Source organism: Cyclopterus lumpus, chromosome 15 (assembly GCF_009769545.1).
Source record: "Cyclopterus lumpus isolate fCycLum1 chromosome 15, fCycLum1.pri, whole genome shotgun sequence".
Lineage (NCBI taxonomy): Eukaryota > Metazoa > Chordata > Actinopteri > Perciformes > Cyclopteridae > Cyclopterus > Cyclopterus lumpus.
This window is the reverse complement of record NC_046980.1, coordinates 8432188-8446314: the sequence shown is the minus strand read 5'-3', so window position 1 is coordinate 8446314 and position 14127 is coordinate 8432188. Positions and strand designations below refer to the sequence as shown.

The following is a 14127-nucleotide window of genomic DNA, read 5'->3' as shown; positions in this document are numbered from 1 at the left end:
ATTTGATTTTAATCCCTCTTGTAACTGGACACAGCTCAAATTACAGTACAGAAGCTGAAGAGGCTCTAAATTCAGTCTCACTGGAACGCCAATACTATTAAAATGTCATCACAGTTTTGAAAAGAAGTAATACATACATACGTACATACATACATACATACACAATAGTATCTTAGCATATAATAATTTAGATCCTTGTGTGGGGAATTTAGTTGTCAAGTTGCAAAAAGCAAAAGACTTAAAATGACGAAACAACACCAGATGAATAAAATAGTTAAATTCACCACACCATCAACAAAAAAGCTGTCGGGGAGTGTGTACCTGGTGTGTTATTAAGAGGGTGAAAGAGCACCTAATCCGCTCAGTGGAACACAAAGGGAAAATGATCGTCAGCATGGCGAGGACTCATACTGTTCTGCATAATTGTCCTGGACTTCTCCTCCAATATTCTTTAAACCTCCTCCTCATCAGACTCGAGAGTCACTCTTGTATTTTTTCAGTCACACCATCCTTCTGTACACATAAAGGATTATAACTTCCTGAAAAAGAAATGCATGAATTTATAAATAGTTGTCGTATTCTTTCCTTAATCATTCAGTTGCACCTTTATGAATCCTTTATCTCCTGCCTTAGCTGATTAAAACCAGTGTTGGAACAAGTATTTAAATCCTTGGCTTACGTAAAAGTAACAATACAATGATCTAAAAATACTCCATTAATGTGAGCCCTAAGGAATACAATATACATCAGAGGCGTTGTGCAATGATTAACGGGGTAGAAAGCAAGAAAAAAAAACACAGTACTAATCCATTTTGGATTTTAATCTTTGCTTTTCATTTGAAAAGTCATCTATGAAGTTAAGAGATGAAAAGACATCTGACTAATAGTTTTGTCAGAGGTCACAAGCTATAATTGTTCGGAACCACTGGTTAAATCTTAAATATTTCAGTGTATTTCACATGTTTATTTCCATCGTAAAAATCTGAACCTACAAAGTAACTAGAAACAAACCAAAAGAAAATGCAGTGGAAAAAGAAACAGGAACTAAAAAGTACTACATTCGATTTTTCATCATCTAAAAACAACAACAGCCCATGATGTGTAGTGCAAACAATAATAATCAAAATCTTACTACAAAAACTGAATCCCTTCTGTTATATTTAGATAACCCTCAGCTGGAAGAATACTCCCACACTTCACTCGGCAGGGCTCCAAACTGTTGGGTGTCTGGCACAGAGCTGGTAATATGATGAAATCAAAGGGTGTTTTCCCCTCAGACTCCGAGGCTGGGCTGTCTTGACAACTTGACTAATTCCAGTCCAAGATTTAGTCAGATATAAAGCTGATAGAAAACACTGCTATATGATAAATGGAAGTCAGAATCTCCCATGCTACCAGGAATTGATCTTTATAGACTCTCAAGCAACAAAAAAAAATGTTGGTGGATCTTTTCTTTATCCCACGGAGAAACCGTATAGTCACATTAGTCTGGTTTAGCACGTTCAGACCTATTCTTTTGGGCCCACGAATAAAATAGATTGCATTAAATATCAATGTATATCTACAACATCAGCAACAAGACCCCTTTTCCAAACCAGAGGCAGTGTGCAACTGATTATCAATTATAAATGTACAACTGCCTTTTTTCAGTCTAGCCTATACAAAAAACATCCCTATGGACATGTTAACAATATAATCCACAAACACACATTAGCTACAGTGGAAGAGAGGACTGCGCTCACACCGCCACTACGTTGCTTAGCAACAAAGTGGCCGTTGATGTTTTTGTCTTAGTTACAGGGTTCAGCTGTGTGTTGTTGAAGTGACTTCTGAAAGTCCTCTGCGATCTGCTCCCGCAACTCTTTGAGTAGTTCATCCTCAAAGCATAATATTCAGCCCTAAACGCTGTCCCAGTATGACCAGTCCACTCCGCCTCCCTGGTCCCACTGCGCCCCTCAATTATATGAGTGAGGCTCTACCGTCACACCAGGGACATCGTCCCTACTGTTCAGGTCATGGACATGTTGGGCGTGTCACTTGTGATGCATTAACTCAGCCATTAATTCAGATAGATTCAATATTGTTCTACAACTTTGCCGAAGTACGATAATACAAAATTAGCACACGCCGCTCAGCTTGATCTAATTTTATGTATCTGCCTTTTAACGTGTGCTGGAGGATTTCCGAACTTTGAAATAACAGCAGGCAATGCAGTGTCAGGATTGCTTTGGGGATTTAGAGAAATCAGTTAATGTCCGTGGGGATGACATTCAACATTCAGCCCTCGGCTGGCATCAGAAAAGCCCTCAGCTGCACTTCAACAGAGAGACTGAGAGCAGATCATCCCACTGGTTGAAGAATGGGAAACAGCAAGCTCCAAGTCCCCTACCCCAGATGGCCTTTTCCATACTTTGCTGACTTTCATCTGATAAGCAATCCAGAACATAAACATTCTGAATGGATAATAAGTAAAAGGATATGTAGGTAAATGTCTGTCTTCTTGAATACTCCATGGATTTCGTGGACAGAGGCAGATGACATACACAAGCCTAGTCCCAAGAGCTCTTTGACATAGAAGACTTTTGCATGACTTAATAACACACCAACAGAAAAATATAATACATTATATATATATATATATATATATATATATATATATATATATATATATATATATATATATATATATATATTGGGATATTATTGCTGTAAGAAATAGTGCAGTGGAGTGTGCAGTGCACAAGGAGGAAGGGGTGTGTTTATAAGTAAACAGCTTTAAATAACTTATGAGTCATTATTTATTAATAAATGCAGCTTAGTCTCTCACACACACACGCACACACACACACACACACACTCACACACACATGCATTCACATCAGCATCCCGACCTCTCAAAGTTCACCCCTGTGCTGATCTATATTCCCCTCACACACGCATACACCCGGTGCGTGTGAAGTATGGATGTGTGTGTATATTTTAGAGAGCAAGAGAGCAGAGATGTGAATATTTTACACGTGCATACAGTAAGCTCCTGTTAAAGCATTCATAACTCTGCATATTTAGACGATGTCAAGCATTTATATGTTAGCCTTTTAGTGGGTTAAGATCACAGTTGACTGCCAGACTCCCCCGGGGGCTTTACACCAAACTTTCAATAATCAAGACAGGAACATTATTCTATGAAACAACATGTCAACAAACAAAGGGCCAATTTTCTTGAAAATTGTCCACACATTACAACGAAACATGAATAATAGCCTGTTGACACCATGAAGGGGTTACAGGTTGCGAACAGCAGGGAGCGACTGGTGGCACACGAGACTCACAGTTGATGATGATTACATGTTTTCATCATCAGATGGTTTTATATCTGGGAGAGTCAATCATGTGCTGTGGAGTGCCGGAGGGAAGCAGGTTTTCACTCCAACCAAGCACAACACCAGGTGATTCGTCTGATGAGTTCCGCCTCCCCGGCTTATGGTGGGCTAATCAGCGGGACCTCCTGCTGTGGTGTTTGGGTGGACCGGAGGCCTGCCTATCCTGTCAAAGCAGTGTCAGACCTTATTATAGTGTTTGTATTCCTATTTAACAGATCCTTTTATTGTCTTTACTTCCTCTGTGCTCATGTCCTTTGGTCTCGTTCTCATTTTATCTGCCTATGTCTGGTTTTCATTTCCTTTTGTAAAATGCCATACAACTAAGGTTTATTAGCATATTATTATTGTTGGAGCAGCAGCTCCTAATTAAGGTCCTTGTGTTTATTCTGATCAGTCTGCCAACACTTAATTTAAACCTGGGGATGAAGGGTGAATAAAGTTAATTTGCTTGTGTGATTCCCCCCCCCCCAAAAAAAACCTGCATGCCGGCTCAAGATCAGTGATGAGGAACTATTGATTGCAGGATAATCAGAAAATCTTCTTCTAATGATCTTTTAATGCCTCGAGATGAACTGAATGAAGAGCGTTTTAAAGACGATAGATACTAATAATAATAATAATAATAATGCATTTAATTTATATAGCGCTTTTCATAATACTCAAAGACACGATACATTAAAAGTAGAGCCTTATCATCCAGGTTTGACATGATTGAAATCATGCTAATTAATTTTCTGGTGGAGCGTTAGTTGATGAGATTGAAACCACTCTCATATCATTTTCTTAAATGTAAGGCAGCGGCCGGTTAGCGTAGCTGAGCACAGAGACACTTTTCTGAGAGGTTTACTTCCTGAAATGTTCCATATCTGCAAGACAGTTGACAGTGTTGTTGGATTAAACTTTTCAACTCAATCCCAAAACACACTTGTACTAATTGTACTAATAGGTGTGTGTTTTATGTACAGTAAATGAGAGTACAGTTGTAAGTGCCATGTGTTCACTATTACTGGGTAAACTGACACAAAGAACAAGAGTACACAAAGTTGTAAATGGACTTTATTTCTGTGTTTTCTCCCAGTGGAAGCTCTTCACCTAGGAACTCTGATGGCTGCACATGGTTACTTCTTCCCCATCTCAGACCACGTCCTCACGCTCAAAGACGATGGCACTTTCTATAGGTTTCAGGTGAGAATAATAACAGTAATATTCTGATTCTTATTTGTGTTGATGGACGTTATTAGATGTATGAAACTTTAGAGATCAACGTTTAAAAATGACCTAAGGAGAGGAAATGCTTCACATAGCATCATTTGTTTCACGTTATAAAATGTGTTATCTCATCATATGAACTATAGAGAACATGTTGGCTTATGTTCATGTTATGAACAGACAGTTTATGGATTTAATTCAAAGAGTCCAGAGGGATGTGATGTGCAGGCCGGTTATTTGTTCCATGTATTTTTTCAGAACTAGAAAAGTGCAGCTTTCTGCAACAACCACAGCTTTTTAATTGAATGAACACAAACCATACTTGGCCAACATCTAGACCACAATTGATCATAATGGTTTTCATTCACTCGCATTACTAACGCAACCGATACTCTCTCATTTTAATCCATGCAGCTGTCTGCACCATTTCCCTGTTCCACTGTGTGTTTAGTTCTGTTAGCTGTGTAACAGCCAGATGCTAACAGCGAACTGGCTCTCGGACCAACAGTCAATACAATATGTCGTCAATAAAATATGTTTTTCAAAAAGTGTGAATCATTGCAACAAAAAGAGGTCATTGAGCGTACAGTCGTTAATGAGCACAAAAGGCTGATGGACAGATACAATGACGCACACACACACACACACACACACACACACACACACACACGGGTGCACACTACCATTACATACTCTCCTGGAGGAGATAATATAAAATACAAATATGTATTGACATTCCAAAGCTCCTTCATTGCTGTAAAGCACAAAACTCACTTTACACATGAAAAAATGTCCAACTCTAATAACTGAAGTCAGGATAAATCTTTTGAAGTGCCTGTGTGTGATATGATGCAGTCAAAACGGTGATTAGGAGTTGCTGTGCCTCGTAGTTCTTAAAGGTTCATGAGTAAAGCAGGAAAAATAATAAATCACTCTGAATGCTAATCGTGGGATTGACAGTTGTAGTGATTTAGCAGTGTGCAGCTCAGAACTAACCAATGTAAATAACTGCCTCAGACTGTTAGTTGCTTCACTTCGCTCTTTACTGGTAATCGGGTTCCCTCTGATGCCAGTCCAGTCCATACGGTGCCACTAAGGAGGGTCAGGATTCATGCCGGTGTCTGTTCCCCGCGCTGGCTGAAAGGAGCTTATGTGCTTTAGACGTTATGCCGGGCCCATTATTCAACCAAATACTTTAATGTGACAGATGCAGGGCTGTGACTGTGTGCCCACCTCGCATGCCGGTGCCCACTTTGACTCAAACACACCATGTGGTTAGCTGTACGCTGTCGCAGATGTAAGGTTTCTTTTAATTTTGTTTCCTAATGACCTGTTTTTTCCTTCAGACGCCATACTTTTGGCCATCAAACTGCTGGGAACCAGAAAACACAGACTATGGTGAGAGAGCTGCTCTGTTATAGTCTACAATCTGCTTTGTGCATTGTGCAGCACTGAAGAGAGTCAAATGATGCACACTGTTTGTGGAGGGCATTTATCCAGCAGATATTTTATTACTGCTACCAAAAAGTCAAAAGATGAAACACAAATGATGCAACTGCAGTATGAAAATGGTAGGAAGAAACTTTAAATCACATTTAGTTTCTTTATGCTTGGCCCACAGTTAGAATCCGTTACAGTGCAGTTGGCATGCGATACCGTGTGCTTCCTATCACATTTCTATTCATACTGATACAGACTGATTACAGTGAAGGAAACAGTTGGCTGAAGGTTTTAATAGTGATACAGGGACGAGCTCTTCGTTGTTTACAGACCAGCGGAGATAAACATTTCATAATACCAACAATGGTTTGAGCGCATAGCCGCAGCTTTGCTGGTCTTTCATTTGTTGTTTGAGTTGTGGGAGAGGAAAAAAGGGCTAATGCTCGCTGTGGGAATAATCCCGTGAGCGTTAGGGGAAGTTAGAGTGTCTCAGATGTAGCAACTGATCCACATGAACGATGCGCCTTAATGAAAACAGTGTAATGGCATAATGAAGCTTCCACGTAATGGTCAGTTAACAAAGGGTTGATGACAGTACAGGAAGACATCAAAAGTCAGGCACACACACACACAAACAAACAAACAACACACACTGAGACACCATGCACAGACAATGACCTTTGTGATTTACGGGCCAGTTTAAATGTGCAGTTGAGAGGATTAAATGAGTAAACGCAGGGCCACCTAAGGCTGTTTAAACCAAGCTGAGTTCCCGTTCTCCGCGTATCACCCCTCTCTCTGTCTCTCTCCGTCTCCCAGCTGTTTACCTCTGCAAAAGAACAATGCAAAATAAAGCACGTCTGGAGCTTGCAGACTATGAAGCGGTAAGTGAGCGAGGTCTTCCGTTCTTCGCGTATCTGTTCTGCATTCACCTCTCAGGTTTTATCTCTTGCCTTTTTGTTCATACTGACCATACTGAGAACATTTGTTTTTTTTCCCCTGTGTGCCACTGCATCATTTGTAACTTTCCTTTCACCAAAGCTATTAAATGAATCACCGGGTTAGTTATGCTCAGGTTTTTTTTCTTCTTCTGTACGTGAGCAGGGATCATTAAAGATGGTATCCAGCCGTGCACTGTACACATCATACGCAGTAAACATAATCAGCCCAGATCCATCAAAAGCCTCCCCGATTGTTCTTTGTTTCACTTGCAGGAGAGCTTAGCAAGGCTACAGAGGGCTTTCGCCAGGAAATGGGAGTTCATTTTTATGCAAGCAGAAGCACAAGCGAAGTAGGTTTCTATAAGAACCACACATGCATGGAGTGAGTGCTCTCACACCCTCATTCTGACGTGATTGATTGTAGTGGTTTTTACGACAACTGTCCTGTAAATGCCAGCGCACAACTTCACAGATGAGCTGCACGTTAAAACATTTGATGAACTAAATCATATGTGTGTCTGTAAAAAACGGTTCTGAACTCCCTTTTTGTTCCTCAGAGTGGATAAGAAAAGAGACAAAATTGAGAGGAAGATTCTCGACAGTCAGGAAAGAGCATTCTGGGACGTGCACAGACCAGTGGTGAGTGAAATTGCTGATGTTGTCGTCACCGTCACCTTCGCTGTTACCAATATAATTGCCGACGCCCTCAATATTATCTGAAATGTTTCTGCAAAAGAGAGCGATATTGCGAAAAAATAATTTCACTCATGATTAATCTCCATCGCACACACAGAATCAAAAACGACATACTGTAGATATAATATATATAATTCACGCTCTCCGGATTATCTTAATCCATTCAACACATCTCACCTGCATCAAGCTGTGCGACAAAGTAATATTGGTTTGAAAATGTTACGCAGTTCACGTTATTTATACATGAGCCGTGAATATAGCAACGAGGTGGAGACACTGTAAATCCTCCGTCGTCTATTCCTCTGCCATACACATGAAATGCCACATCAATAACTGTCACAACACATCAGCTCCACGGCTGCTCTTTACCTTGTTCATACACACTTGGCATTAACATTTATTTCCCCCCTGAGGTTACAGGGTCTTCTCCGCTGTATTTCTCTGAAAGCCGCTGCTCCATGCTTAATTGGAAAATAAGTCCAATTTATGCATCCTCGGAGCAACATGATCAATATTAATTCAAATTTCACAGTGACGCTGTCGAGCTACTTCGTTCTGTTCTTGTGAGAGAGACCTCCATTAGACCACTTGTTCAATCAGGCGGAATTTGCACACTAGTTCCCGTTGGTTTGCTAGTTTTGCTGAAATTGGCACATTTCATGTTTAATTAACCAACATCCAACACATTGTCCCGGAGACGTCAGAGAATCACTTTACGGCCCAGCTAAGCATATTGGATTACCCGGAACATCACGTCATGGTGGCAACATCGCACGGTCACCATTCGTGGCGTCGTGCTCGAGGGCGAAGCACAAACAGTTGTAATAATCACATTTAAGCTGAATGGACTGAATGTTATGATTTCGACTCTTCTCACAGCCTGGATGTGTGAACACGACGGAAGTCGACATAAAGAAGTCGTCCAGAATGAAAAACCCCCACAAAACCAGAAAGGTACGGCCCACCTGTCCCACTGACACACCTTTCTGTTGAGGTCAGGGTTGATAACGTTGCAGCGCATGCATGAGCAGACAGACTTATTGTTCCTTTGTGTGGTTGTCAGTCGCTATACGGCTACTATTACTGATAGCTCTATTTCATTTGCATGTGTTTTTTGTCATCTCAGTCTGTGTATGGGCTGCAGAACGATATCCGTACCCACAGCCCGACCCACACTCCCGCCCCAGAGGCCAAGCAGCCGACAGAAGAAGAACTGCAGGAACAGGTTCGACCAGACGGTGGCACTCTCCCACTAAAAAACAGCATCTTTAAACATTTGAAGTGAAGGCTAGCACTCACATTGCAACTGTAGTCCTGATTTTTCATCTATGAGTCTAGTTACAATAACATTTTAATTAAAAACGTGATATGTAAAGAGTATGTTTTGAACTGCACACAAAAAAAAGTGAAGTAATACAAAATATCATGCAGTTGTTGTTTGAATATACTTGCAAAAACCAACAATGTATTGTAACTTCATGGAGACTGATGCATGCTAATTGCTCCCTGCTGTGGTTTCAGATCTCCTTTTGGCAATTGCAATTAGACAGACATCGACTGAAAATGTCCAAAGTGGCAGAGAGGTGAGCGGTGTTATTTGTGTCTTTATTCAGTTTAGCCATCGATCTGTTTATTGAGCCTTTAAACGGCCAGACACGGCGTCAAATTGAGAGCTCCGATGACCTCGGAGAAGGATCATGCCCAAACGATGCCTTCAGTGGGCGTCGGCGCAGACGATTCCAGATAGCGGGCGGCACACAAAGTGTTGATTGGTCATTTCCTTCAGTGAAAAGAGAGCTGCATTCAGTAAGAACGAGGAATTCCCCTCACTGCTTCCTTTAATTAAAGCTAACAACTCATTCATAATCACTCACTGGAAGGTATGATCGTGGAGCATAATTTACCCAGATGTGATAACTAGATGATTAATGCCAAATGCCCACCAGTGATACAAATTGCTGTCATTCATATGCTTTCGCTGTTTCCCCTCAAAAACAGTTTGCTGGCCTACACAGAGCAGTACATCGAATACGACCCCTTCCTCACGCCCCCAGATCCATCAAACCCCTGGATCTCAGATGACGCCACTCTCTGGGAGCTTGAAGCCAGGTGGGTGCAGGTCTAGATGAATCTCACATGGATGAGTTGATATATTTAAAGGTGCGTTATGTTGCACACGCGGACCGTCTGGTGAAAGACTTTTGGTGCGTCCTTCCTCAGCAAGGAGCCGGGCCAGCAGAGGGTGAAGAGGTGGGCCTTCGGCATCGATGAGGTTCTCAAAGATCCGGTGGGACGAGAGCAGTTCCTCAAGTTCCTGGAGTCTGAGTTCAGCTCAGAGAATCTCAGGTACTCACCAACACAACATCCTCAAGATAACAATCCCCTGGAGGCTTGACCTAACCTTAAAGCTTCAATCGATATTTTTTGACTTCATAAATATTCATTATAATCACATGCATAATTAGAGAGTGACTCACACCCAAATAAGAAAGCATGTGGTTTCTCAGCTGATTTTATATATTAATTTATTGCCATGTTTTACCAACATGTTTTACTCACATCATCAGGTCTTTTATTAGAATGTAATCTATAACAACTCATCATATTTTACAAGATGATCTTGTGTTTAATATGTAATATCTGCAAGGCAACCAGCAACTTTAGCTGTAAAATAAATATAGTAAGAAGTACATTTGTCGCTGAAATTAAATAAAAGTAGCATAAAAGTAGACACACTCAAGGGACGTGCCTAAATAATATACTAAATAATACGCTGCCTGTTAATAAAGCTGGTAGTAGGATCCAGTCATGTTTTTGGTAATTGGAATCACGGACTGCGCCTTCAGCCGTAGCTTCCGAATGCTGAATCATAACCGTACAGCTGCCTTGTGCCCTCAACCACAAACCAAGTCTTAAGCCGAAAATGAACGGTTAACTTTTGTGGGACCAGATTTGTGTTCCCACATGTGTCTCCACAATGTGAGGGTGTGAACAGATATTTGTCGCCACAACGTGATTAAAAAGAGCACAAACACACATAAATGCACATGTGAGAGATTGTGGAGGATTTAACACACACTGCCCTACACTCACACACACACACACATGTTCACATTCACTATGAAACACTCACACAAACATATGGCCCTCTTGTCCATATGGTTAGACTGGGATAACTGAACACTGGTTTTCTGTGGGTCTCTCTGCTGGTGACAGACGTGATCAAAAATATACACTTAAATGGGATTTCACTGTCTGTCTACATAATTGTGGGAAGCTCAAACTGTCATTATTAGTGGGGTCATTGCTTCTTTCACGTATAAGAGGTGGAATCGTGAACTCAAAGCAGAGAGAGCTGGCGGGTGCAGCGTTTGAAAAGAGAACGCACCACAGTATCTGTTTCTAGAATAACACAGGTGGGAAGGAATATTATGTTAATTAGTTTATTTGTGGTAACAGGAACACTGCAGAGTATCAAAGATGCATGCAGCCAGTTTAATGTGAAGAGAGCAAACCGCTGTGCAGCATAGCTCCCCTGCTCCCTCTGATGGTACATGCCTGTATTGTTTCTGCCCAACGCTCAACATGCGGTCAGTTTAATTGAATTCTAATTTAATAGCTCAGTCTGTTGAGCATCATTTCAAATCTCCTATAATTGAACGGATGTATGACTAACCTGAAATATGCTGCTATTAATGGACATATTAACACTTTAAACCCTAACTTTTTGAAATTGTACTTGCATGATGCCGCCCACCATTACATCTCTGCGGAGGTGTCCCTAAATATGGCGAACACTGAACGGTTTCCTTTTTGCAGCTGCTTCTAATTCTCACCAGGCATTTCTTTTGTCCTGCGTGTGCTGACAATATTGATTGGAAATAAAATGGAATAGGGTGCTTTAAAAAAAAGAAATGATGTTATTATTATATAAAATGTGTGAATACAAACGGATTTCCATGGTTCACTATTACTTTACAAGTTGTGGTCAGAGCTCCTGCATTGTTTACCTCTGGTCTGTAGGTTCTGGCTGGCGGTCCAGGAACTAAAGAAGCGTCCCATCAGAGAAGTTCCAACCCGGGTTCAGGAGATCTGGCAGGAGTTTCTGGCCCCCGGAGCACCCAGTGCCATCAACGTGGACTCTAAGAGCTACGGCAAAACCACCCAGAACGTCAAAGATCCCGGACGCTACGCCTTTGAGGATGCACAGGTTCAAATGACACCAACACGTTGAATCCCATCCACCAATAATGTCTGTTCATGTTCGGTACATAAGCGTGGAAACGTCCAACTTCTGACTGGAATGTTGCTTGTGATCTGAAACTGTATTTCGCAACTGATACAACAGCAACAGTTTAATGAATCACGACTCTGTTTTGGTGGTTCAATGAAATATCACATGTCAGCGCAATGTGCTCCTCATCTGTGGTAAATAGTTTTCACATGATGTGTCTCTACAACAGGAACACATCTACAAGTTGATGAAGAGTGATTCCTACAGCCGGTTCATCCGCTCCAGTGCCTACCAGGAGTTATTACAGGCAAAGAAGAAGGTGAACAAAAAACATGACTCAAAACATTGGATGAAAAACTCAGTTTGAAATATAAGATGTGGAAAAATACTTGCAGCTCTATACTGCCTCTTCAGTGATGATGAAACCTGTCTTCCTAGCATCCGCTCTCATGCTGTTTCAAAGTCTGTTCATCACACTTTTAGCCTATTTGCATATATATATATATATATATATACGTATATATACATATATAAATATATATGTATATATATATATATACGTATATATACATATATAAATATATATCAGTATATATATATATATAAATATATATGTATATATATATACACTATATATACATATATATATATATATATATATATATATATATATATATATATATATATATATATATATGATGTGGATATACAATTCCTCGATACAGCGATGTATGTGGTAGAGTTGCTTAAAGGTGAAACCAGGTCAAAGCAAAGAACACGTAAAACAAAATGGCCCCCAGATAGAGTGACTGCAACATATGAACAGAGTCAGCTGCAGGTGTGGAGGGTGGAGATGCTGAGCAGGACTCCTCTTGAGTTTAAAGATGCCATTATGAATACCAGAGATGAATAATTCTGAATTGCACACTTGTATTTATCTGTTCAAAACCTGCTCTCTACAATATGTACACTGCTTGCCATTCTGGCAAAGAAGATGTTGCTATGACAGCTAGATCTACATGACTATTTTTTCTAAAAAGTCCTTTTTTTAAGCTTTCTTTTTTACTTGAGCAACATAAAACGCTCTAAATCACACTCTTGACAGAGGCCATTATACTACAGAGGTAGAATCACACGATCGGTTCTACCAGAGGTGGCCAGCATCAAGAGGAGATTTTTGTCAAAAAATGACTTAGGCCATTATTTTAGAAAGTTGACAACATGGAACCCTGAATCCTCTGCACAGTAAATGTATAATATCACTTAACCTATCCTTTTTGTGTCCCCACAGAAAAGTAAGAATTTGTTCTGAAGGCTTTTGCTTCCAGGTAATGCCCAATACAAAACAACACACTGTACATTGTCAGCTACTATTTATTTTAAGCATTTTTACAGCCTATGTAGAACTTTATGTAATGTTACATTCACGTTCAGCTCAAATCTTAAATGTGCACAGTGCATGCAATGCAAATGCATGGCTGCTCATATTGTTATTCAACCAGAAAATACTGTGTGTGTATTCTCTCTCACACTCATTTACATATTGACCTCATTTTCTTTTCCACCTGTCTGTTCTGCCTTTTCTTCCCTTCTTCCATCACAGGGGAAACCACAAGTATCCAAGAGGCTGACCAGTCATGTGCCATCATGCTAAAATCAATGCCATCTCTCTCTCTGGGACATTGAGAGGGGGGGACCATCTCATCTCTGCGTCGTCATCGTCTGTCCATCCGCTCTCGGCTCAGCTGGGCGATGAGCCGAATCTGTTCGTCTGTTGTCCACCGGATGTTGCATGTCCTTGGAGAGGATGCTCCTTCTTCACTCTCCTCTTACAGTACCTGATATATTTCCAGTATTCTTAGTAAGGAGGCACTGTTGGACTTGTGAGGACACTGACAGACTGGCGGGATTGAAGAAAATCAAATTCAGTGTTCCAGTTCTTTCCATTGTAACTGCTGGATCCGAGGCCCCTCTCGCACTTCTAGCCGAAACAAATGATGTCAGAGAGAAAAAAAAAGAAGAAAAAAAATACACGTGGAAAAAAAATGAATAAAATGACAGCTTAAACTGATAAATCTAAACAATGTCATCGCTTTACATGATCTGGGGTCACAGATACTTTGTCACGCTAAGGGAAGTGTTGTGCAGAATGAATATACGATATATATATATATATACATATATATATTATGTTTATTATAATTAGGATTATTTATTGTGCATTTAT

The 14127-nt window shown here is 40.5% G+C and overlaps 1 protein-coding gene across 1 annotated transcript in view; it reads left to right on the top strand.

Moving 5' to 3' along the window:
- Positions 1–13591, top strand: part of rgs7a (regulator of G protein signaling 7a) — a 49190-nt gene extending 35599 nt beyond the window's left edge. Inside the window, exons 4-17 of the mRNA XM_034551973.1 lie at positions 4459–4565; positions 5936–5987; positions 6849–6913; positions 7244–7320; positions 7528–7609; positions 8546–8620; positions 8793–8891; positions 9188–9249; positions 9665–9775; positions 9887–10012; positions 11690–11876; positions 12130–12219; positions 13192–13228; positions 13504–13591. Coding sequence (XP_034407864.1) covers positions 4459–4565; positions 5936–5987; positions 6849–6913; positions 7244–7320; positions 7528–7609; positions 8546–8620; positions 8793–8891; positions 9188–9249; positions 9665–9775; positions 9887–10012; positions 11690–11876; positions 12130–12219; positions 13192–13212 — 1154 coding nt within the window. The 3' untranslated portion in view covers positions 13213–13228; positions 13504–13591. The remainder of the gene's footprint in view (positions 1–4458; positions 4566–5935; positions 5988–6848; positions 6914–7243; positions 7321–7527; positions 7610–8545; positions 8621–8792; positions 8892–9187; positions 9250–9664; positions 9776–9886; positions 10013–11689; positions 11877–12129; positions 12220–13191; positions 13229–13503) is intronic.
- The last annotated feature ends 536 nt before the right edge of the window (positions 13592–14127 follow it).